The sequence below is a fragment of the Pantherophis guttatus genome, chromosome 4 (genome assembly GCF_059756535.1).
Source record: "Pantherophis guttatus breed Tessera chromosome 4, ASM5975653v1, whole genome shotgun sequence".
NCBI lineage: Eukaryota > Metazoa > Chordata > Lepidosauria > Squamata > Colubridae > Pantherophis > Pantherophis guttatus.
In genome coordinates this window covers 75,615,318-75,641,404 of record NC_142066.1, presented here as the reverse complement: position 1 = coordinate 75,641,404, position 26,087 = coordinate 75,615,318, and the positions used below count along the sequence as shown (strand labels likewise).

Genomic DNA, 26,087 nt, shown 5'->3' with positions numbered 1-26,087 from the left:
AGTGCAGCTTTCAACTCCCTTCCAACCCAACCAAATCCCTCCCCAAATTACTTGTTAAATAAAGGATAGAAGACAGGTTGAACATAGTTTGTAGTGCAAATAGTAAACAATATTTTTTCTTTAAAAAAATTTTTTTCCTCATTTTTACAAAATGTAGAAATGTTGGCCCAGTAACTGGACAAATACGTTCCTTTCAAGTATTTTTCATTGAAGAAAAAATTAAATGGTACTTCCATTATTATTTTTTAAGTCTGGGTTTTTTTCTTTCTTTCTCTTTCTCTCTCTCTCTCTCTCTCTCTCTCTCTCTCTCTCTCTCTGGTAAAGTTTCAAATCAACTTGGTTGCATAGTTCTAATGTCATAAGCACCTTTATGAAATGTAACTTTGTGTTTTCTTTCTTTCTTTCTTTCTTTTTCTTTCTTTCTTTTCTACTTTTTTAAAACTTTTTTGCAAAAATAGTGCAGAAAATAAAGGTTAGTACACCTGCATTAATTGTCCCCTTTACATATACATATGTGTGTGTGTATGTGTTTGTGTGTGTGTGTATATATATATGTATGTGTATATGTGTGTGTGTGTGTGTGTATACACACACACACACACACACACACACACACACACGTGTTTTTTGTATGTGTTTGCCATAAGAAACCTCCACAATCATCTATGTGCACACTCATTGTGTCATTGGTAAATTCCTGGGAATAAAAGTGCCAGTGAATGTAGTGTTCATGCACATGGCTTTTATAGAATTTTAATAACATTTTGGATTTAACAGTCAAATTTTTTATTTTAGCTATGCTGTTATCAAGGCTTGAATGCATAGGTAACATTGGGTAGGGAAAGATATCTCCCCTTGTTGCTAAGTGTGGAATACCATGCAATAAAATATAGAGAATATAAAGATTGCATTGCCTTGATGCTCTAGAAACAATGTCATTCTTCTTTCTTCTGTTTGTCTCTAATTTGAATACTAGATGCTATTATGTTGAAAATGTAACTGTTTTGTTAAATATTTGGTCTTTCCTGTTACATTTTATTTCAAATTATTGTCTTGAAATTGTTAAAAAGACTGTCCCAAAGTGCTGATATGCAAAATGCACACAACCTATGAGCACCCACATTCTTCTACAATCATATTCTGGATGTCCTTTTTAATTATATTTTGCCCATCATCATAATAGAGCATAGACATTGGTCGTAGTTTGGTAGGAACACAGCATGACTTGAGGCTGGAGAAAGGACTGTGGCCTCTCATGCGGTAATGGTTGATAACAGTGGAGTGGAAAGAGAGAGTGGAACTAGATGTGCCTGCAATATGACTAGGACAATCACCTTCACAGTAATTGGCATGGTAGCCTTGTGGGGCAATGATCCAGTCATTCCAACCAATGTCTTTGAAGCTAACAAAGAAGTGCTTCTTGCAGCAAATGTTGGCTTTTCCATCACACTCAAGGCCTCGCCTTCGCCGCCTGTGGTGTCGATCTTCTGAATTCCTGGCCAGCATCATTAGGAAAGGCCTATGTGATTGCTCTTTCTCCTCTTCTCCTGTGCTTTCATTACCTTCCACAGCTTCTCCCTTTTTTTTCCTCTTTCCCATCAACACCAGGCTGGCTCCTGTTTCTTGACACTGGTCACAAGTAACCCGCACATCCAGGGAATTTCTTCTCTGATCCAAGAGACCCTGAACACTTTTGGAAACTGGGAAAATGTGCCAGGTACTTTTACGGGTGTCAACCGCCTTTTCAGAAATGAGAATTTCACTTTTTCCTCCCTTCCGTCCACTTTCCTCTTCCACAAGTTGAGAGCTGCCCTTAGGCAGTTTCTGCTGCTGATGTAGTTGAATGGTCACTTTTGTTCTGGTACGATTACCTTTAGATACTTTGAGGAAAAGCCATACATCAGCCTGAGCCACCACTGACAATTCACTGCCTTCTTTAGAAATTTCAAAATGCAGCATTTTTCTGGAATGACCTACAATATCAATAAAGGAAAGAAGAAAGATCATTTAATAACAACAAAACAGTTTTTAACAAAAAAAAAAAAAAAATAGAGAAAAAGTAATACCATAGCAAAGCATTGGCTTTAAACCAGTGGTCCCCAACCTTTTTATCGCCGCGGCCCGCTGAGCGCGCGCAGGGGTGGGGGCACGGCCCAGGAGCTTTTGCGCACGGCCCATTGCGCACGGTCCAGGAGCCTTTGCGCTGCAGCGTTCATGTCCCCCGGCCGCTGCGCGGCCCGGTGCCAGGTACTCCACGGCCCGGCACCGGTCCGCGGACCGGGGGTTGGGGACCACTGCTTTAAACTATACATTTTATTTTATTTTTCAGCCTATCATTAGCAATAGATAATAGATCTGTTGTGGCCTAGAATAAAATTCCTTGCCTAAAGGTTTATGTAGCATCCTCCCTTACCTACCTTCCCCCCTCCTCCAATTTGAACATTTATCTCAAAGTAGCCAAAATAAGACTATCCCACATGCTTTAAACCAGAATTAAATATTTATGGTGGTGGCCATCTTGAGGAGAGTGATTATTGTATTATTATTTTTTCCTTCACGTCTTGTAAATTGATTCAATTTGAAGATAGGAAGGAAGGAAGACAATGAATGTGGATAAAGTATTTATGTTTAGAATAGCATTCTTTTTGCCATGAATCCAAAGGAATCTCTCTCTCTCTCTCTCTCTCTCTCTCTCTCGCTCTCTCTCTCTCTCTCTCTCGCTCTCTCTCTCTCTCTCTCTCACACACACACACACACACACACACACACACACACCTAGCTATATATCATTCTCTGTACTAGATATCTGGAATGTCCTCTGTCCCTCATATTTAAAGGTGCATTGCAAGCAAAGAAACTGTGCAAAGACATAGCTTTACACATATATAGTAAACTAAGCTTAAACCATTATGTTCTAACACAGGTTTATTGGAGTAGCTTCAAGTGACATCCACAAAACATGATTACAAAGTATCTTCAGCAAAGCCATCTTCACTGAGATAACAGTGAAGTAGCAATGTTTTTGGATGGCTTCTTTAGTCAATCAAATTCAACCTTGGTTTCTCTTCTATTGACTCAAATATATTAACAAAACCTATTATCATGGCAAGTAAGTAGTTGCAAATTATTGAAATGTTTCCATAGGACGCCAAGAGGTCAATCATAATCTGAGTATAATGTATACACATACACTGCATTTCCTTTTAATATATTTTTGCAAAATCTTTGATTTCTACATTAATTGCTAAGCTTTGAGATATGGTAGTTGATTTTTCTGGAAGATCAATGTTCTCCAGAAATGCTAGTAAAAAAATGGTACTTTGATGGTTATAATTGCTTTGAAAATGAAATGTTATTTTATACAAAATTCAACACAGCACTGTCTTGATCTCATGATAAAGTTTTATCAATCTCATGATAAAGTTTTATCAATAATCATTTAGACCTAGAGTACTTTTTCTAGTGTTATAACCCTAGATCCTTATACCACTGACATCCTTAAATGGAAATGTGGTAGAAAACTTTCTTGATCTTTTGAAGAAATATGCATTGATCTGGTCCCTCATTATTCCAGTACACTTTTCTTTGCTACTGATTATCTTGCAATTATGATTATTTTTATTTAGTCAATTAAAAACATCTGTATCAAACTGTATTTAACTTGAAGAATTGTTTCCTGGAAGTGCTATCTTTGTCCCATCATTTCTGTTTTAAGTCTGTGTAAAGCTACTGATTACACTTAAATATCTCAGAGAAGATCCCTTACTAAAAAGCGGGATAAGATCCTTTTAAAAAAATATGCAATAAATTGCATTGCTTTCTACAGCAATGCAATTATATCTTCTCATTTTCTGAAAGTCAAGCTGTCATCAGATGTATTAATTGCAAAAGATTTATATGACTTTTAAGGAATACAGTACATGTAAATCTAAACTCTGATTCAAAAAAATTATTTAAGCACAGGACTTCCGGTTGGCTCCGTGAGCTTCGCTGATGCTCCTTTGTGGGCGCCCGATCCTCGGCACCGTAAAAGCCCCAGAACAGCTGAAAAACAGCTGTTGGGGCTTGGAAACCCTCTCCCTGGGCAAAGGGGAGAGAGAAGAGCGGAGAGGCGGAGGTAGAGCCCCCCAAGCACCCTAGGAGAAATTTTGGGGCACAAAGGGTGAGAGCTCCCTAGAAGCCTGTCAATCTGCTCTGGACCTTGGGACGACTCCGCTAAAGTGGAGCTAGAAGCCGCGACCATTCCAGCAACACAATTTTAAATTTGGGCTTGGAGTGCTGGCAGAGCAAATCAGAAGAAAAAAGAAGGAAAAAAATGCAAGTAACACTTTAACTCCGTTTAAAAATGCAGAAAATGGCACCTAAGGGCGTAAGTAAAAGCTATTAGTGAAAGTGCTTGTTAACGCTTGTAACATTGATACAGCTACTGGATTGTACCCTAAGAAAAAGATTTAAAGTGGAAGCGGCATGGAAAAGAATTTGGTATTGACCTCAATTAATTTATATCTTCATACTGTGTGGAAAATAGTTGGATTTGTCGACCTGATAGCTGGATAAATATAAAGTGAAGACTGAAACATGGCTGACATCTGGGCTGGAGAGTCACTGTTTGGTGAATCAGCAAATTCTCAAGTTGTGACCGTAAAGGTTTTTCAAGAACTATTAGACTCTTTTAATTCTGCTCTTTTGGAAACAATTGAAAGAGCTTTTCAAAAATGTAGCTTGGAGAATTGTAATGATTTGCTGGCTGAGAAACAGGAGGAATTTAAACAGAGGATTTTGATTTCGGAGGACAAAGACGCTGTCAGGCTGGAAATGGAGGTTGAAACAGACGCTTCCACTCAATTAAAAGAAAAGCAACAAGTAGACTCTTTACTGCAAGTTGACAAACTTTTTGGCAACAACTCTTGGCTTTACAGACAAAGGAATGAAATGATTGATTATACAAGCAGGAAGAGTCAAAATGGGGGTCTTAAATCAGAGAAAATGATTTTAAGAAGAGAGCGAGCTTTCAAGACACATCAACCTCAGATCAAAATTCAAAAATTTTTGAAGAGAAGATTAGGGGGAGGAGCAATGCTGAAAGAATTATTGAAGAAGGAGGATTGGAAAAAATATAGAAAGAAGGGAAGAATAGAAGATTAATTCTTTTGGGGGGGAGGATTTTAGTAATAAATTATAAATTCAAAATTTTAATTAATTGGTATTTTTAAAGGTTATTCTAATTATTCTAAGACAATGATATAAAGGAAGTGTTTTCTTATAATTAGTTTTGGATATAAAAATGATTGCTTTTTAAAAGTTATGGAAGTATTAAAATGGTTAATTGAAAATTTGAAGGATATCTTCCTGTAGGTTTTGAAATTTAATTGTGAAATGAATTAAGAATGTTTTATTGATGTATTAAGAGATTTTTAAAATGTTTAATATAAGATTATAGTATCTTAAAAGGTATATGAGAGAAAATGTCTAAGGTTTGAAAATGTTCAATTTTATGAAGGATTAAAGAGGATAAATCTCTCCAAGATGGCGCCTGCCGCCAGAGAGACTGCCCCCCCACCCAGTTTCCCGCCAAACAAAATGGCCGCCAGGCCACTTCCGGAGGCAACTTCCTCCAAGATGGCTGCTCCCCTGGGCACTTTGCCAGCACCACGAGCCAGGCCATCCCCAGCTCCACAGCCCAGGCCTACAACGCCAGCCAGTCAGTTCAGCCTTCCAGCGGCCCAGAGGACCACTCCGAACCCACAAGCCCCTTGCCAGGCCCCGCCTGCCATGGCAAACATCAAAGAGGCCATAGAGGCCCTGGTCGCTGCCCTGCAACTTATGGAGCAACCACCCACTGGCCCCCCCGAGGCCCCAGACCCAGCTGCCCACTCAAGGAGGGCCCCAAATCCAACCTCCCACCCCCGGAGGAACCCAGATGGACCTGCAGCCTCCCACCCCCCCACTGCAGAGGTGCTCACCACTCACTGAATGCTCCAGGGAGGCCCAGGCTGAGGCCTCCGCACCTTTCTGGCCCTGCTGGGATGATCCGGAGCTGCAATCCTGCTCCTCTGATGGAGAAGAGGAGATCCAGAGACATTTCCAGGCCTACCCAGCCCATGGACCTCATCTGATGGGCCTCCAGTCTCCAGAAAGATCTCCAGGCCTTCTTCCCACTCCTCCAAGGTTTCCCCGCCACATCGCTGATGTCCGGGCCTATTCTGAGGCTCCAGCCAGACCTGACTTCAGAGCTCAGAGAGGGAGATCGGAGCTCCAACAAGAAAAGGCTTTGGAGCATGCTCCATTTCCTGCACGTGCCCAGTTGCTTCAAACTACAGAAGGACTACAAAAAGGAGCCAGACCTAAGCAATCAATCCCAGGCTTAGGGATCCCAATGCCATTCACAACAGGCTCTTTTCAGCCATTTGAACAATTCCCCATGCAGTTTAATGGCAATAATTTTGTAACTTTGCCAAATAATTTTGAAAAATTACATTTAAGTGGTCAGAATTTTAAAAAATGGTGTAAAGAGATTCAGATAATTCTCTTAAGAGAAAATACTCTGGACATGATCAAAAGACCACCCCCTTTACCTTGGAGCCCTGAAATTGAGTTCCTGCATAAAAGAGCTTACACAACCCTGTTAAGTTCTATAGACACAGCTCTGTATGCCAGTCTTTCAGACGGCCTCACAGTTCAGGAAGTTTGGACTGCCCTATATAATTTGTTCCATAGTGACAATATGGCTGCAACCAGCAGATTGTCAAGAATGTTCCACAACTATAAACTCAGACCTGGTGTCAAAATGGGGGAACATTTGGCAACGCTTAAAGCCATGAGGGATGAGCTTATACAGAGGGGGGAGCCTGTTTCTGAATCCACTTTAATTAGTGTGATGTTGAACTCCCTAGACAAATCCTGGAGTCCCTTTATTATTTCTCTAGTAGGGGTTTCTAGGGAACAAAGAAATATAGAATACTTTTCTGGCCGCTTTATTGAGGAAGATGTAAGGCGCAGAGATGAGGAACAACAAGAAATGAAGGAGGCATATCACAGGCCTAGGCCTCAGAGGAGGCGCCAGGACACAAGTGAAAGGATTAATACCCTTCCCACCTGCTTTGACTGTGGCATACAAGGTCACTTTAAAAGGGAGTGCCCTCGCTCTAGGGCCAACACGGCTGGACTTAAGCACAGTAAAAATAAAAGAGGCCGTGGAAGAGGGGGAGGTGGTCATAAAGGATACCAATACTGTAGTGTCACTAGTGACAACCACACCTCCCAGATAAAGGATGCTGAGGGGCTGTGGCTTCTTGATTCAGGTGCATCAACGCATATAGCCAACACAAACCAACAATTTAAGGTTTTACACCCACTCAAGTCCTCAGTAAAAGTTGCCACTGGGAACAAGGCAGAGGTAACTGGGGAAGGCGTGATCAATGTGCCTGGTATAGGAGATGTCACAGGGGCACTGTATGTTCCCTCAATCAAGAACAACCTTTTAAGCATCTTAAAATTGACTGAGGATAAAAATGTAAAACTGGTTTTCGAGAAGGGTGGAGGTTATGTTTTCGAAAATGGGGGTGTTGTTGGCGATATTGTAAAAATCAACAATTTGCCTTATTTTTCCCCAAAAGCACAGGTCAAAAGGCACAAGAAACCTAACAAGAGGGCTCAGGGAGCTAACGCCCAGATAGAGCAGAAAGCTTCTATGCCAGCCCCCAGGTTGTCCAAACTCAAGGACCCTGGACCTAAAACCAATGAAGCTTTTAAACCAGCTCCTAGGACATCCAAAGCCATTAAGGCTGAGCCCATTAAGGTCACAACTCCTCAGCCAACCCTGAGGAAATCTAAGGTGACCATTAATCCAGTGCCTACTCTCATTACAGAACAGACCAAGGCTTGTAATGGTAAGATACATAAGGTTGACAAAGTATGTATGGGTAAACCTTTACATTTGGATTGTGCTCATATATTACACCGCAGGCTAGGCCATGCCAGCTTCCCGGTTATTAAGAAAATGCAAGATTTTTCTGATGGGCTTAAGATAAAGAATTGTAATACCTATTTGGAATGTGCCATCTGTAAGGCAGCAAAATCTAAAACTGCTGCTATACCTAAGGTCTCTTCCCGTCGTGCAAGGTACCCTTATCAGCTGGTACACATGGATTTGGTTGGTCCTTTTAGACCCTCCCTTGGTAGGGGGCGTTATTTTTTAACAGTAGTAGATGATTACTCTCGTTATGGCCATGTATTTATTTTAAAGGACAAAACTGAAGTCTTTACCAACTTCAAATATCTTTACAACCAGATCCAAACGCAACACAAGGTGTGCATCGCTCAGGTGCAGAGTGATAGGGGGACTGAGTTTACATCCAAGATTTTTGAAAAGTGGATGAAGGAGAGAGGTATCCTCCATTTTAAATCATCCCCTCGAACTCCGTCCGAGAATGGTACTTCAGAAAGGAGAAATGGAGTGCTGCAGAATGTCATGAACTGCCTACTTGCAGATGCTGACATGAGCCAAGTTTTTTGGGCAGAAGCGGTCAAAATGGCTAATTATCTAGTCAACAGAACGTGGAGTAGTGCCATTAACCAAACCCCATACTTCCTGGTCCATGGAAGGAAACCTAGTCTCTCACACCTGAGAATTTTTGGTTCCTATGCCTGGGTCCCTATTCCCAAGCACCTCAGAAGAAAGGGGGGCAAGGCATCAAGGAGGCTCAGATTTATAGGTTATGCAACCGGCAGCAAGGCCTCTAGGTTTGTAGATAAAAATAACCTTGTCATTGTCTCTAGATCAGCTTCCTTTGAGGAGGGGTCAAATTGGTCAAAAATTCATTCCAATGAACCCAGTTATTCCCCTATTAGAAGCGACACTGAACAAGCAGCACCACCTGAAGAGGATGAACCAACAAACTCCAAGCAACTGACCAGCGAAGATCCAGATGGTGATGAATCCCTATCTGACTCTGACGATTCAGACAAGGAATCCCTGGGTGACTTCACACCTCCTGCCTCACCTAAACGACCATATCTTCGCAGCGCCTGGGACAGAGGCCCGCCCCATTTTGATTGGAAAGATACCTCCGGTAGCTCCAATTCTGACACCGATGCTCCAGATGACGATGATGGTGAGTGGCAATTTCCCAGACGGTCAAAACGTTCCAATAAAGGGGTGCCACCCAAAAGGTTGGACATTGGCTGTGTTGCCTCGGTCAACAGTGTTACCATGGCCCCTAAAACGTACTCAGATGTCCTCCAGCTTCCCGAGGAAGAACAGCGCAGGTGGAGGGTGGCAATGGAGCGGGAAATGGACAGTCTCAAAAAATTGAAAGTCTTCATCCCCATGGAAGTCCCCAAAAAGAGGAAAGCAATTGGCACCCGTTGGGTCTACAAGGTCAAGCCAATGCCCAACAACAAACTCCTCTATAAGGCCCGGCTGGTAGCACAAGGCTACGCACAGCGCTACTTGCAGGACTTTGATGAAACATACTCCCCCACCGTGAGAACGGAAAATGTGAGGGCTGCTTTGGTCACCGCAGCAGCACATGGGGAACACATTTTTCAATTTGATGTGCAAACCGCTTATTTACACGCACATCTGAAACAAGAAATTTACGTCAGAGGTGCCCCCGGATTTCAACAGCAGGAAGGCCACACCTGGCTTCTGAAGAAAAGTTTGTACGGCCTCAAACAATCAGGCAGACTGTGGTACAAATGCCTGACTAAAACTCTCAAATCACTGGGTTTCCATCCATCTCCAGCTGATAAATGTACCTTCACAAGGGATACCAAAGGGGGGCTGGAGAAAGTCCTAGTGTATGTCGATGACCTTTTATATAGGGCCTGACAAGGGGGGAAGTATTATATTTGCCAGGACCCTACAAAAAAAGTTCACTCTAAAGTCTTTAGGATATGTGGACAAATACCTAGGCGTACAAATCATCACTACACCAAAAGGTTTTGCTCTCTCCCAAAAGGAAAAGATAGAGGAACTCTTGGTGAAATGTAAAATGGAAGATAGCAAGCCAACGGCTATCCCAATGCAGACCGACTATTATGGATTGGCACACAAGGATAGCCCAGAGTTCCAAAATAATACTCTATTTAGGTCAGTGATTGGCTCATTACTATATATAAGTAACTGGAGCCGTCCAGATATTGCCCTGGCCGTAAACCTGCTATCTAGACAAGTGGAACATCCTACCCAGTTCCACTGGTTGGCTATTAAAAAGCTATTAAGGTATCTCAAAACCACAGCAGGTTACGTGCTTCGCTTGGAACCTGAGAATAGAGACAAGGCCCAATTAAAATGCTTCGCGGATGCGGACTGGGCCGGAGATACCAAGACACGTAGGAGTACTTCGGGCTTCTTGGTACTATTAAATGAGGCACCCATCCATTGGCATGTGGGGCAACAGAAATTTGTTTCGTGCTCCACTGCTGAGGCCGAATATGCATGCTTATCAGAGGCAGGGAACGACCTGATATGGTTTGATGCCTTAATTTCTAGCATCTGGACACCACCGACTTTGCCCATCCAAATTATAGAAGACAACACCGGGGCCATAGGCATTGCCAAAGCCTATGCGGTGGGAAAAAGGTCCAGACATATTGATATCCGCTATCAAAATGTTAGGCAACTAGTAGAGATGGGATTTATATCTTTATCACATTGTCAGACCAAATATCAAACAGCTGATATTTTCACAAAACCTCTACCAGCAGATAGGCACAAAGATCTGTGTAAAAAGTTATGTCTCACAGGGTAAAATCTGTTGTGCATTGCATTTGTATGTTTGCATGCCATTGGCTCGCAAGGAGGGGAACTGTCAAGTATTTGCAAGCCATTGGCACATATATCATACAGACACTAGTGGAGGCAGAAAGTGCCCCCACCCCTATGTGGAGAGGAGGGGCTTACACTGAGTATAAAACCCCCTCTCCACCATGCTCTCTTTTACGTTTGTTCTCCATGAGACATGATCTTTGATAGGGGTGGTCACACACGCTGTGTGCCCCCTATCCTAATGGATATTAAGACAGCCTTTGTACATAGTTAATATACTTTGATATATGAATAAATACATTTATCACATTTATTCATGCATCTGCCTTTGGACTCTTCTATGCTCCTGGGTGTTTCTACGATCCCAATTTCCACAGTTTGAATGTAAAGTGGCATTTATTTCCACCATTTCAGTGAAAGTGAAAGTAGATGCAAATGATTGGCATTGATGTCCACCTTTATTAGAAAAGAGGACAGAAGCTGCTAATATGCATTCACATAACTGGGCATCTATAATTATATGGTTGAATGGCACTGCTTACCACATCAACACATAAATAAAACTGGACTGAAATTTCACAGTATGTTTTGCAAATCAAAACCAGATTGCATAGAGGGCAGAGGCAATGAAGAAATGAGTGCTGTGTCATTGTGACACTAACTCTTCCCTTTTGTGTTTTGATGTATGTAAGAAGCAGAACTTTCAGTGCAACACTGCAAAACTTTTTTCATTACTTTGACAAAACAGTCAGATTTTACAGATATCTCTGAACAGCGCTGCCTCATATGAAACAAAATAAAATCCTCCCTTAATTCAGGGCCCTAATTTTCCAACAGTAGTTTTGCTATGAAAAAATTGTATTTTTAAACAAGAGGGGATTTTTTAAAAACCTAAATTTATTAATTTCAGTCAGAAAAAGGTGTTTTTAACACTTAATCTGGCAGGAATTATAAATTATCTCATAATAGAAATTAATACAATATTTTAAAAAATACAATGAGAATATATAATAAACAATAAATACAGTTAGATTATGTCATGAACTTATTGGAATGTCAACATTTTTCCTTTAGATTAGAATGACGTAAATAATCAAATAGAGAGTTATGTTTCCATTTCAGTCTGTACCTGATTGGCTAAAGGAGGAAGATAGATTTAATACCTGGAGTTAACATAGCAGCTGTACAATGAAAGCATAACAAAATATACACTAAGAATTGAATTAGCATCTAATCTTGCCTTATTTGCATTACTATCTTTCTAATCCTAACAGAGTAAAACAACTGCATTATCATGTTAAAACTGCTTATTACATATCACTTCTATATGGCTATGAAAAACACAAGACTTTATTTTCAGTATTAATGATGACAAATGCTCTTTTGACATGAATAAAATTATGAAGAAAATTTGAATTCTCTTCTGTTGGAGGACCTGAAGGACCAGGATAGGGGAGATATTGTTATCAAGGAAGTCCATCAATATGGTTGCAAAGCATCAACACCAACTTTACAGCATACTGAAAGACTATGGAAATTGTTATCTAGGTGCTAATTTAAAGTGCTGGATTAGAAGTGAAGAGACCAAGATTCTAGTTTAGCCTCAAGCATGAAGCCAGCTGGGTGATCTTGGATCAGCCACTTCCTCTTAGTCTTAAATTAGCACCAGGCTTTGCAACAAACCAGCTAATAAAAACCAGCTTGTGATAGAGTGACAGTAAGAAGTAGGTGAACATAGTGCCAAAACAAGCTCATACTGTAGTCCTATACAACAAGCACTATAAAACACAACAATACCAAGAGCTAAGCTTTATCATTATGGATCTGGATGTATAAATAATTTCTTAGAATCACAGATAAATTGGAAGAGCAGATGCAGAGGCAATTTTCCAATGAGAAAAACAGCTTCTTCAAAGTGTATTAAAGAATAGAAACAGAAATAGTCCTATTTTTTTTAATTTTTTGGCTATCATTGTGTAAAAAACTACACTGAAACTCTGACCATTATTTTCCATTATCTCTCTCTCCCCCCTCCCCCTCCCCCCCTCTCTCTTTAAATATGTGTGTGTGTGTGTGTGTGTGTGTGTGTGTGTGTGTGTGTGTATTCGTAGATTTTCACGGGTACAGGTATGCAAGTCTTGGTGTATTCGGGTCTTTTCCCATGTAAGATTGAGAGTTCACAGGAAAAGACCCGATTATCAGATATATATATATATATATATATGTATAGTTAATATTTCGGGTTTCTTCCCGTGTAATTGTGGATATATCCCTAAAAGGGTAGAAGCGACGTTTCGGCAGAATCCCATCTGCCATCATCAGGCTTATGCCAGTAGTCATTTTGCACTATATATGCATATATACATATGCATATTCTTTCTAGCCAGGTTTTACCTACATAAACTAAGTTGTTCTACAGCCCTGGTTCTGTGAAATCTCTGTAAAACAACTTAGTTTACGTAGGTAAAACCTGGCTAGAAAGAATATGCACATAAAAGCCTACGAAAAAGAAAAAGACAGACACACACACACACACACACACACACACACACACACACACACACATATATATATATATATATATATATATATATATATATATATATATATATATATAAATGATAAAGAAATAAAGGGAGACTAGTATAGATCTATTTCAAACTTTTTAGCTTTCATCAGCTAGTCATACTTTACTCAGATTCGAACTTGGGCTTCCTGCATGTTAGGCAGTTGAATTAACCTTCTGAGTCACAAGTTCTCCTCCCTTCATGCAACTGCCTGGATTGGAGCTGAAAGGCGAAAGGGAGCAGAATGCCCCCTCCCACATGTTGTGGTAGACCAGGTGTCTCGATAGAAAAACACTTTATATGCGCACACACACACACACACACACACACACACACACATTTCATTCATTCTAGGTTAAGGCACTGTATATATGTATGTCAAGTGGAAAGGTGATAGAAAAAATTATTTGCCGCAGAAAACTTGTGGAAAGTTCTGAAGGGAGGATTTTGAAAGATCTAAGTGGGAAAAGGATATTTCACAAATATCTTGAAACATGTTACTTTCTTTTTGTTAAAACTTTCTATGGAAATCATTAATCTTCCTTTTTGTAAGGTTCTGGCAATTGTTTGTGGTCTTTTTGCCAACACCAGTATTGGCAAGTTGTTGTTTTATGGATTTACTAATAGATAAGGGATGGGACATGGGATAAAAAGATATTTGTTTAACCTTACAAGGAGTGAAACCTTACAAGGAGTGAAAAGGTTCCATTTGTTTATACTTGTGATGAAGATTCTCTCACTCTCTTTCTCTCTCTCTCTCTCTCTCTCACACACACACACATACATACATACATACATACATACATATATACATTCTTCCTTTTGATTATATTTTCTTTTCTTTCTTTTCCTTTTTCCTGTGCTTTTTAATCTTTTTTCCCATTCCTTTCTCGTTCTCTAAGTTTACAATTTTTGTTAATTTTTACAATTGTAATTAAAATTCTGAATAAACATTATTTACAAAAAAAAAAATCATATTTTCCAGCATGAATTTTTTGCTTAATAAAAAATTGAAATTTCTGTAACAGGCAAATTATTTAAAAATGAAGGCTATTTAATACATTTTAAAATATTCCAAGAGTTAACAAATTATCAAATTTATTTTCCAGGAAACATTATACTTCCTGCTAGCATGTTGGAAATTATGCTTGATATGCTTAACTGATGTATGAGTATGTTCCTTACCCTTGAATTCATTGGAACCTAATTGTAAGTAGACAAGCTTCTATTGTACATATATTAAGTCTATTAAAGGAGTAGCCATTTAGTATAAAAGAGATGTTATTTAATTTTTCTATTATTCACTGCTACTTTATTTTAAGCTGTTCTGTTTTGTAGCGTAAGTAAATGATTTTATTTTCTATACAGCAAACTTTTGATTTATACTAACATATCTTTTGGGCATGTTTAGTTATAAATGCAAATGTGATCAAAAGTTCCCTGTTTTAAAGCCCCCTTTCCCTTTCTATAAGAAAATAAATAATGTCTGATTAATTTCTTGCATAAAAGTAGATATTGATCATTTAGGATATCCCCATCTCTAGTAGTTGTGTTTAGGAGCTGCACTGTATAATTTATTCTATAAACTTTCACTGAGGCTCCTATGTAGAGATCCCACATACACTCAATGGAAAATATATATTATCCAGTATCAGAAAAAGATTTTGATCTTATCTTGCTTATGTCCCTAAATGTACATCTAAATATTTTTCTTCTAAATCTTGAGGCCTGAGAGATAAATTGAAATCATTTACTCATGCAGGAAAAGGCAAGTGTGTTATCATGCATTTGATTTAGTAGGAAACTCTTTTATTAACATAATTGTGCCTGAATTCCAAGACCTTCCCAACATTCTTATGAAGTACCATTTGTCATTATGCACATTTTATGTGGTGCACAATTAGTGTTATATCTTCCTTCTGATATTGTTTTGAATATCTCTCTAATGTGAATTGCTAGCATTTTGCTATATTTTTGAGTGCCAATAGTCTTGGATCTCTATACAAGAAGAAACTTAATTCGATCAATGTCCACCAAAACAATATCACAATGAATTTTTCTAAGAAAACAGTCAGTAAAGGAAATATACATGTGGATTCAGATAATTTACAGGATATTAACATACCATTTGTCATTTCATACAGGCTTGCGGGAAATACAGTGCAGCCAGAAGCATGAGATGTCCAACTGGCACTTAAACACCTTACTTCTCCCTGCTGTGTCTTAAAAAGTTCAACTCACAAATAACAAAGTGAATAATAAGCAGACACAGATACTCAGCCTGAAACCTATTTATTGATCACAGTTGCTATTTTTGAAAAGTGATTGCATAATACTCTTCTTCCTTACTTTACTTATTTTCTCAAATTCTGAAATAATTGACAAGATTTTTTTTTTTAAATTTTCCTAGTCAGGCTACCTAAAATTCTAAGAGTTATCCTCATGTGTTCTTGCCTTGTGAAGGATAAGCATACCCTAAGGTCCCTGTTGCAGTACATTTTAAACAAAACAGCACAGCACAGAAATTAAATATGTAGGAATACAAATTAAATATCTTCATATTGAAAACACTGCATAATATCATTAAGTTACAGCAAAACTAATTACTGTGCCAGTCTTTGATTACTTACCAAAGAGGTCAGTTACACTTAAAATCATTTTTTTTTTTGGTAAGGAACCATATTTAAATCTCATTGGCCTAGGTGCAAAATAGTCCTATTTCCTTCCATTTGCAAAGAAGTGGTGAATTCAGGGAGGGCCTTGATTTTTATTTTTCAGATTTTTGTTTTCTCGTGAAAGTCTCCCAACTTCTTGAGTAGATTGTGTACAAGGATACTTCAAGCAGCAAGGGAATCAATGGAAAATATTTCATAATGATGTAATTCTATTATAGAACCTTGGCTGATTAAACAGATAAATTTATAGATATATTTCTTTTAACAATGAATCTCCCCAAAGTTTTGAAGGAAGATCCAAGGGAATAGTGAGAATGTTTCATTCACTCTGGATATTCAATCAATTTGGAAAGTTGATACAAATTGACTGAATCATTGAAATGGATGAATAAAATCTATAATTTATTCATCCATATTGGAAATTATTTAGTTCAAGAATAACAAATGGATTCAATATTTTTAACAACCGGTTCTGTGAGCGTGGCTTAGTTGGGGGTGTGGCTTGGTGGTCATGTGACTGGGTGGGTGTGGCTAGCTGGTCATGTGATCGGGTGGGCGTGGCTATGTGCATAGGGACTACTCAGAGGGCTGAAAAAAGTCATTTCTGACTGGTCCTCGCACTTATGACCATCCTCACATTTATGCCCATTGCGGCATTCTTAACAACCGTGTCAGTCATTTCACCACTACTTCCTTCACCATGGTGACAAGATAGGGCATAAAACGTAAAATGTGAGGACAGTCGTAAGTTCAGGGACTGGTCAAAAGTGCGAGGACCGGTCAAAAATAACTTTTTCAGCCTTTTGACTAGTCCATATGCACATAGGAACTATTCAGAGGGCTGAAAAAAGTCATTTCTGACTGGTCCTCACATTTTTGACCGGTCCTCGCACTTATGATCTTCCTCACATTTATGCCCGTTGCGGCATTCTTAACAACTGTGTCAGTCATTTCACCACTACTTGTCTTCACCACGGTGACAAGATAGGGCGCAAAACATAAAATGTGAGTACAGTCGTAAGTACGAGGACTGGTCAAAAGTGCGAGGACCGGTCAAAAATCACTTTTTCAGCCTTCTGACTAGTCCTATGCACATAGGGACTATTCAGAGAGCTGAAAAAAGTCATTTCTGACAGGTCTTCGCACTTTTGATCGGTCCTCACCCTTATGCCTGGTCATCATTTATGCCCATTGTAACATTCTTAACAACCGTGTCACTCATTTCACAACTGCTTCTCTTCACCATGGTGACAAGATAGGGCGAAAAACGTAAAATGTGAGGACAGTCGTAAGTTCGAGGAGTGGTCAAAAGTGCGAGGACCAGTCAAAAATAACTTTTTCAGCCCTCTGAGTAATCCATATGCACAAAAGGATACAGCAATAGAGAGGGATGAAGGAAGGAGAAGAGAGAGGAAGAAAGAAGGAGAGACAGGGAAGGAAGAGAATGGAGGAAGGGAAGGGAAATTAGAGTAGGAGTGAGGGTAAGAGAGGGAGGAAGAGAGGAGGAAAAGAAGAGGGTGGGAAGAGAAAGTAAGAAGGAAAGAAAAGAGAGAGGTGGTAGGTTTGAGGAGAAAGATTACTGTACAGTAAAAAAGATGAAATGGAAGAAAGGCAACCCCAAACAAATATAAAGATATTAAGATAAAGAATGAATTGTTAAACTTTAAAGAATAAAAGAGAATAAATATGAATAAATAGCAGTAATTAGAAACACACATACAAACATACAATGTATTTTCTTTGAACAGAGTTATTGGCCAGTTCACAAATTTAAACAGTGTTTAGTCATTTCAATTAAATTTACAATTTCTGTATTTCCTTTTTGCCATATTTATTCCTTATCTATTTTTTTAAAAAAAAACAATATTACCCTTCATCCTCATCTCTAATTTTAATCAAATTCAATTTTTCCTTCTATTCTATATTATACCCCTTCTCATTGTCATCTATTTTTATATCCATCCTCACATTGGTTAATTATGTAATATTACAGTTGTTTAATATAAATTCAACATTTTAATATAAATCAATTAGTTATATAACTATCTTTTTTGTATATTAATTAATATGAACATGAATATTCCAATTATTTCCATGCAATCCAGTTTCTTACAAATCAATTAAGTATATTTACCAATAATAATAAACCAAATAATTTCCCCTATATATTCCTCCAAACCACAATTTAACCATTTCTGCTTTCAACACAATATACAATTAATAGTATCTCAATTATTACAATTCCCTATTTAAATAGAGCTTTTTTTCTTTTGTGTTTTAAAATCTTGAACTCTCCTCTTTTTCCCTAAAGAGGAACTACCTCTTTAGGGAAAACTACCTTTCCACTAAAGGTAGTTTGCACCTACCTTTTTTGGTGAGGAAAAAGAACATAAATCTGCCTGCCTAATTTTCCAACGTTACAGCAAAGCCAACAGCCTGCTTTACTTTCAGTTTTGTTTTTCAGCATAGATAGGGGAAAAAAAATCTGCACTCTTTGCAAGCAAGCAGCAGAGCCCTGAGCAAAACAGCTGAGAGCAAATCAGCTGAGAGTCGGGAGGCCCATAGAATCAAGGGGCTAATTAGCCTATGCTGAAGCTCCGCAGGCCAATAAAATTACAAAAAAACACCGAACCGTCTGTTAAATTGCTGGCTCGCCCGCCCCTCGCCCACCACTATTTATTGGTAATAAATAGTGGTGCGGAGGGGCGGGGCAAGGGGCGGGGTGAGCCAGCAATTTAACAAAGGGTTCGGCCGAACCCCCTGGAACCGACAGAATCCCACCACTGCAAATGGACCAATATGAATAGATTTGGATTGAGCTGAACCATTACAATGCATATATTTGTGACCAGAAATGAGTCAAATCCACCCATTAATCTGATTCACTGAACATCTAAAACCCATCTGAAACACATCCAGATTCATTTGGAGCTTTAAATGAAAAAAATATCAAAATCTTTCAATCAGCTTGGATTTCTTGCTTTGAGGCCTGGATTTTTTGTTTTGAGGCAAGTTGCAGCAGTGATGCTCTGACTCATTTTATCTAATTTCCTATCCTTCCCAATTTGTTGGAAAAGCTAAACTGAGAATGTTCAAAGAAATAGCAAGAGACTCAGTCTCAGAACTTAATACTCCTTCAGGGTTGCGGGACATATCCTGATACGTGTCACAAACTGGTAATTAATATAAACACATTGTAAGCCAGGGCATAAGTGCTGCAACTTGCCTCAAAACAAAAAATCTAAGATAATCGAAGGCTTGACTCAAAATTCACTTTTTTTAAAAAAGGAGAAAGGTCCTTCTGCCCTGCAAAGCAAATTTACCTGAAGATAAAACCTTTCCACTGGTAACTAGTAAAGCAAATGTAAAAACTGAAGGAAACGGTAAAATGTTCAGGCACAGTTCTAAGCATCCATTATTGCAGCCATTAATCTGCAACAACATATTAATATAGAAACACAGCAGCCTGTTCACATATATCTTCAGCTGCCATGGATACCCTTTTAAACTACCTATTTACGATTACTGTCTGTTAGTCTCCTTCATCAATATCTTTCTTTGCTTCTGTCATTCTTTCCCAGAAAGAATTTCAGATTGAAAGAATATTTCCAATTTTATTTTGCTTATCAATGGATTGGTAAAGTTGTTCCCACTATACATGAAACTTAACTAAAAACAAACATCCAATTTGCAAAAAGAAGCAAAATAGTCAAGATTTATAATCCAGCCTTCCTCACAGAGTATCCACTTCAGGCTATGTTGGGTAAGAAATTAAACTCGTCAGATGGCCTTCAAAAAAAAAAAAAAAGAATGACACCACTATTTCCCCCTTAACAATAGCTAGTTTTTAGCTTCCAAGTATTCTTTTTCTCTCTGCCACCCTCCCTCTACTCCCCCCCCCTTTTCCTCTCCATTTTGTCTTTGCTTTGTTTCTGAATATCATATTCTTCAGTAGTTTATCACTAAAGAAATTCTCCAATTTGCTGGATAAAAAAATACAAGACAAAGAAGCAGAAAAGAGCAATTAACCCTGCAAAATTTCTCTTTCAGAGCCGGTTAGATAAAAAAAAACAGAAACTTGAAGCTAGGTTAATTTGAATGAAATGGAATGGGGTGGGGGGGAGAGACGGACGGACCTTAAAGCACTCGCCCTCTTGTGGTTACTTGCTTTTATGTCTTCAATATAAAAAATGAACCACTGGAAACCTTTTTTTTTTAAATGAATGAATCTGAAAACTTAATAAATTGCCTCCCTTCAATACTTTTTTGCAAATTTATTTTTAAAAAATCATTACATTTTCTTTTGTGGAGATTTTCTGTCAGATGTCAAGGAAGTAAAAATATACATGAGATAACTTCTGAAAACATTAAGACATTTATTTTTAGTAAACCTGCTCAGATTCAGGTAAAGTTGGTATAAATTTGGTTAAAGTTTCCATTTATTCCTGATTACCTGCTTATCATTTTCACTAGAATGTCAATATTATCTCCTCCTTACTCATAATTGTAATTTACAACTTTTTAAAAACTTGCTTGCTGAATTACCATTTTTTTTCTGTTCAATCATGTCTGATTCTCAGATGCTGCCTGACAAGTCCCTGCAGGGTTGTTTTTTTCCCCCAGAAGTGATTTGTCATTCCTAGAGCTGAAATAAAGTGACCAGGCCAAGGTCATCCAACTGGTTTTGTGCCCAATGCAGGACTAAAAGTCAGAGACTTCTGGATTGTAGTTTGATGCCTTAACCACTAACCAAAGTGGCTTTCTAATTACCAATAGCATATTATAAATCCAACAGTACATAACATAGTCCAGTAGCTATTAGTCATCTGAGTGTAAAATTTAGGGTGTTAGCTAGATTACCATAGTTTATTGCAGCAATATTCACTTTTGTGATATTCTTGATAAGTACAGCAATAGTCATTCTTGCTTCCCAAAGGCAATTCAAAATACAAGCATTTTAGCTGACTGTAAATCTGATCTTACTAGTGAAAAAGCTTTACGTAATTTTCAAATATCTTTTGTTAATTGTTATAATAAATGTAGTTGTGATGCCATATTAAATTAGCATTTTTCTTCTATTTATTTATTATTATTAGTTTAACAAAAATTAATCTGGATTGTCAGCAGCACCTGCCAAGAATTTACCTGGTCTCTTGGATCTGTAGTTTGGTATGAGTTTGTATATCAATCTTTGGAACTGTCCATTTCTTATTTCATCTAGAAAGTTGCCTCTGAGCCTTTTATTTTTTCCACATTTCAAATGATCTTAATCTCAGTTCAGAAAGGATGTGTGTACTTGTGAGAACTCTATAAACTATAACTTAGAAACTTTCTCAGAATACTTTTGAAACCACTGAGATAACTTTGTTAATTAACTTGCTTTCAAAAATTAAAAAAAAACTACACTGCTTTTTTTTCATAATTTAAGTTTGACAAAACTGAAGATATGTTTCCATTCACTTTCATTTATTCTCTACTGCTCCATTGAAAAGATGGTTGTTTTCAAGAACAAGCAGAATACTGGTAAAGAATATTTCTCATATTTTGTTCAATTATTTTTTAAATATAACCTAAAGCAGGTTTTGAGTTCTACTTGTACACTTCAACAGCTCCATATTCTATAAACGTCCTTTATGATTAGATGTAAAGTGTTGTTTCTTATCATTTTCTAAAGTTCTAAAAAGATACCTGATAACCACAAGAGGGCTATAATCAGCATATAAATTGAATATTATGCAATATTGTTTTGTGCAACAAAACTTTCCTTGACCTTCACATTTCAGCATGGAATAAACTGGTGAAGAAAGATAAATGATCTTGAGGAAGGTCTTTATGCTTGAAGTAAATTATGTTCTATAATCTAAACAAAAGAACATATATTTCAAGAGAGTTCAGGATTTTTGTTGCAGTTGCTGCTGTTGTTTTCCTGCTTTTACTATACTGAACTCTAGTCAGTACTGATAACACGACAAATAAAACATTGACATAATTATAATCACGATTGCTTCTACAAAAGACAAATCACAGTAATTTGAACATTTATAAATTCTAGTTGAAAGAAATAATGAGTTGCTGGACTATTGGCCACTTTCTGGGCAGTGGCATAACAAATATTAACCATGTGATTCTTTAAGCCAATTGGGCTGTGCACCACAGTTGAAGCATGACACAGTTGCCTTTGGAGCCTGTTTTAAGCAGAAACAGTACAAACCTAGAACTCACACAATGTCGAGAAACCACATTTCATTCCATCTGTCTTAGAGAGAGTTCTGTGGTAAACTGGAGGCAGTATCTGCCCATCAGATGGTCTATCAAGTTCCCTGCTTCTGACTGTTTATTGCTTCATAGAGTAAAACCACTGGAGTAAAATCACTTCCCACCACCTTTTAAAAGGAGAGAACAAGTCATTTTCCTTTGCTTTCATAGCAAACCCTTCTCAGGCAAACCGGGGTGGAGTGGTGGGGAGTTGCAATTTGGTAAGTGCTACACTGACATATATACTAAGGATAACCATACAGTGCGAATTCATGCCATTTATCAGCAGGAATGTCTGCTGTTAAACCATACATGCTTCTCTGTATGTCTTTTTCTGCAAACAGAACATCTGAGTCAACAGGTTTTCAGAACTGGAAACTCTGAGAGAGTTGCCTTAATTGTTTATATTGCTCCAACAAACTTTTAAACAAAAATGCTCAGTGTGCCTATGCATATTTTTACTACCATATGTTGAGTAAGCAAAACAATGAGATTCCTTGCAAGCTGCCTTGGCATCACTGAAAAGTGCTTTCACTAAGGAACAGCATTAATTTTCAGAAAGTTTTAAATTGTGATTCTTTAATCTCTTATTATTGGTAAATCTGAATATATGACTGTCTAGACACAGGCACACATATGGATGTGGTGTGTGTGTTTGTGTGTGTGTGTGTGTGTGTGTGTACAATGGCTAAACAGTGAAGATAATGCATACATTGAATGATAGTCTATATTTATCATTTAATTACCTGTTTGCAGAAGTTGAAAATGAGTTGAAAAATAAGTACCAGTAGTTGAAAATGCAACCCATCAAAGTTGCACTCTTTGGCAGAGAATTCTTAGGACTACCATCTTTTTTTGCTTTGTTTTTTTTCCCCACTGTGCAAAAGTCAGCATTACAATTTGGATTGCCTACAACTATTTGCCCCACTTAGTACTAGGTCTTCTGACAGTAGCTGTTAACACTTTTACTGCCCTGAACACTTGCTAGGAACTGAGTAACAAATATTTATCCTCAACTTGACAGATTTTACAGTGAGTTGATTCAGAAACTGATCGTAACTTTTTTTCTTTACTTACACCATTTTAAAGAACACTCCTTGCCCATTTGCCTATTTACTATCTCATTCTGATTAGAACTGATCAGTTCTTTTCTCAAGTAGGGAAGGAAGTATCCACCTCTTAATATTGAACCCAAAATGTTAGATGCTTGTACTTCACTTGTTGGCTAGTTTGGTAAATATAAATAAAACATCTGCAATCAAGGCTGAATTCTAGAGATCCACATTCCTTCACACTTTTCCCCTTTTCTTTCCCACCACCTTATCTAGAACGTAACAGCTACAAAGAAAAGTTAATTGCAATTCTAACAACACTGTGCTTTCCTCTTCACCCCCACTTTCAATAGCACCAACCTGATTCTGCAAACGTTATGATCTCAGATGTTTGCTCCATCAACTCATTCTTTTCTGTTCTTCTTCCAATGTCATTCTCTATTTCCACATTGCCATCCTCTCTCACTTTTCCGACGTGGAGTTTCTTGATAGCATTTAAAAGTGCAGCTTTGGGCACTGACTGAGTGATGTTAGGTCTGTCTCTCAAGTGCAACATGTTTAGGATATGCTTCTTTACAGCTTCCACCATCTCAGGCTGGGAACTGGGCACATTCTTGGAGAGAGTGCCAAGGGCACAGGATGGGCAATCAGAAACTAAACTGTGCCCCTCCAATCCAGATGCTGGGGAACTCTGTGCTATAATCCAGCAAAATAACACCATCAATCCTCTAGTCAGAAGCAAAGGCATCCTTGTAGCAAAAGTTGTTGTGATTCCTTTTTAAAAAGGCAAGGCTTTTCTTCCACCACAATTACTTCTTCACCCAGTTGGATTTTTCCCCTTTCTGCTTCCTCTTTTCTCTTCAGGAAGAACAAAAAGTTTTCGGTGAAGTTTGGTTTGGAAGGTCCCTCTCTGAATTCACTAAGTGCAAATGATGTCTTTGACTGTCAGTGAGAGGAGTCTGACTCTGTCGCGCTGTAGGCAAAGCACACGCTGAGAAATAGGCAGAGAGAAATGAGGGAGGAGGATAGCCTAAGTGAGTTGAATGAGAGAGGGAGGGAGTTTTGTCTATGAGTAAAGCTCTGATTGAGAAGGCGGAGAAACAGCTTAAGCCTTCCTTATGCTCATTGCACTCTAGCACATATTTCTCATTTATATTGGCATTCCGGCTTATGATCTGGCCACTTTTGCCTTTGAAATCACTTTTTTTTTTTTCATAGTTGCCTGGTAGTTTCCTGTCTCCCCTCCTTCCTTCCCTCCCTTCCCCCCACCCCACATTAGACATCTCTGGGTTTTTTCTTTTTCCTATCTTTTTCACGAAGTCCCTCAGACCAATTTAATAAAGTGAAACTGAAATGAGAAGGCTATTTATTGATAGCCTTACAATACATCTGAACACACCCAAAGGAGATGTTCAGGAAAATTCCAACTGCTTCCTACTTCAAATTCTGTCCACAATAAGACTTGGACAGCTCTACTAAATCTGTGGACTCCTACTAAAACTTGAAGTCCTTTCTCATCTGTTGTAACACTTTTAAGATTAATCCATGCTTATAGCTTGGAGAGAACTGAACTAAAAATTACTAAAGTTGAAAATTTTAACGAGTTGACAAAGTCATATTATTTAAAACTGTATCCTTTTCATTTGATTTAATGGAAATTACTCTTTTTTTTCTGATGCCACATGTTGAAACCCTGTGATTTTTTTTAAAAAAAACATTGCTCTGTTAAGAGGCAAATATTTGTTTACTGTAAATGGATTTTCATTAATTTCTGCAACTGTTAGTTTTCATTGAGACAATGATGATATTCCATACCTTTGTTATATTTTGGTCAGATAATAAACCATGTTTGAAACCTCAGTTGTTGTTTTTTGTCCCATTTAATTTATATTATCTTAATTACTTTAATCATACATATAGCTCTACCCAAGAATTTACCACTTTGCATATTTTTCTTACACTGCAATTTAAGATTTAGTCTTTTAGAAATACATCAAATAATAGAATAGATCCTATGATCTCCAAGACAAGTAGACAATCCAAGGGACAATAATATCACAAATATATTGTTAATGAAATAATTAAAATGTACTAATGGTTGTACGTTTGTGTATTTGTATACAGCTTTTTAACAATAAAAGCAACATTCATTTCCTTTACATATGCTGCTTAGATCTCCCTTGATATCACCAAGTTTGATTACTCTGTATATAAATATTCTCACTTGAGAATATTTCTCACTTGAGAAATTATATTTTTTTTAAAAAAAATTCTATTGTGTCACTCCTTCAGTAGTTATATTTGCAACATCACCTTCATTCTGGACAGCTTGCTTTTCGTTAATAGGCTAAAAGCTTACATTTGAATGATAAATTTAATAGTGATAGTAGACATGTAATAGAACATTTCTATAATGATAAGGAAGGCATATGCCATATATGATTTTTCTGGATAAAACTTTAGGACTGTCAATGAGGGAATACAACAATTATATTTTGCCTTTCTGGCCCCCAGGTTCCTAGTGATCTCTGCCATAGAAACTTGACAAGATCTCAAAACTCTCTGTAATGATAATCAGATCACAGAGCTTTGTACTATTCTGTACATTTACTTAAAAGTCATACTTAAAATTGTGGGATGGAGTTGGAACTCGATTGGCCAATGCCACGTTACATCAGCATTTCAGTGGTTTTCCTGTATGAGACATACTTCATGACAATTACCTAATGGAGATTCCTATTTGCTTGGCATGACAAAAGATTGCCTA

General features: G+C 37.9%; 1 protein-coding gene across 1 annotated transcript; it reads right to left on the bottom strand.

Moving 5' to 3' along the window:
• Positions 1–730: 730 nt before the first annotated feature.
• Positions 731–24,372, bottom strand: INHBA (inhibin subunit beta A). The gene is made up of 2 exons (XM_034416274.3): positions 23,681–24,372; positions 731–1,973 (listed from the first exon to the last, which is right to left on the bottom strand). The coding sequence occupies exons 1-2, from the start codon at positions 24,066–24,068 to the stop codon at positions 1,108–1,110; spliced, it is 1,254 nt and encodes a 417-aa protein (XP_034272165.1). The 5' UTR covers positions 24,069–24,372; the 3' UTR covers positions 731–1,107.
• Positions 24,373–26,087: the final 1,715 nt, after the last annotated feature.

What these genes read in the sequence shown, in the direction of transcription:
- INHBA (XM_034416274.3), bottom strand. Translation starts at nt 24,068, where the DNA reads ATGCCTTTGCTTCTGACTAGAGGATTGATGGTGTTATTTTGCTGGATT. An exon ending in CATAACGTTTGCAGAATCAG is followed by an intron (nt 1,974 to 23,680) that starts GTTGGTGCTATT and finishes TTGATATTGTAG; the next exon opens with GTCATTCCAGAAAAATGCTG.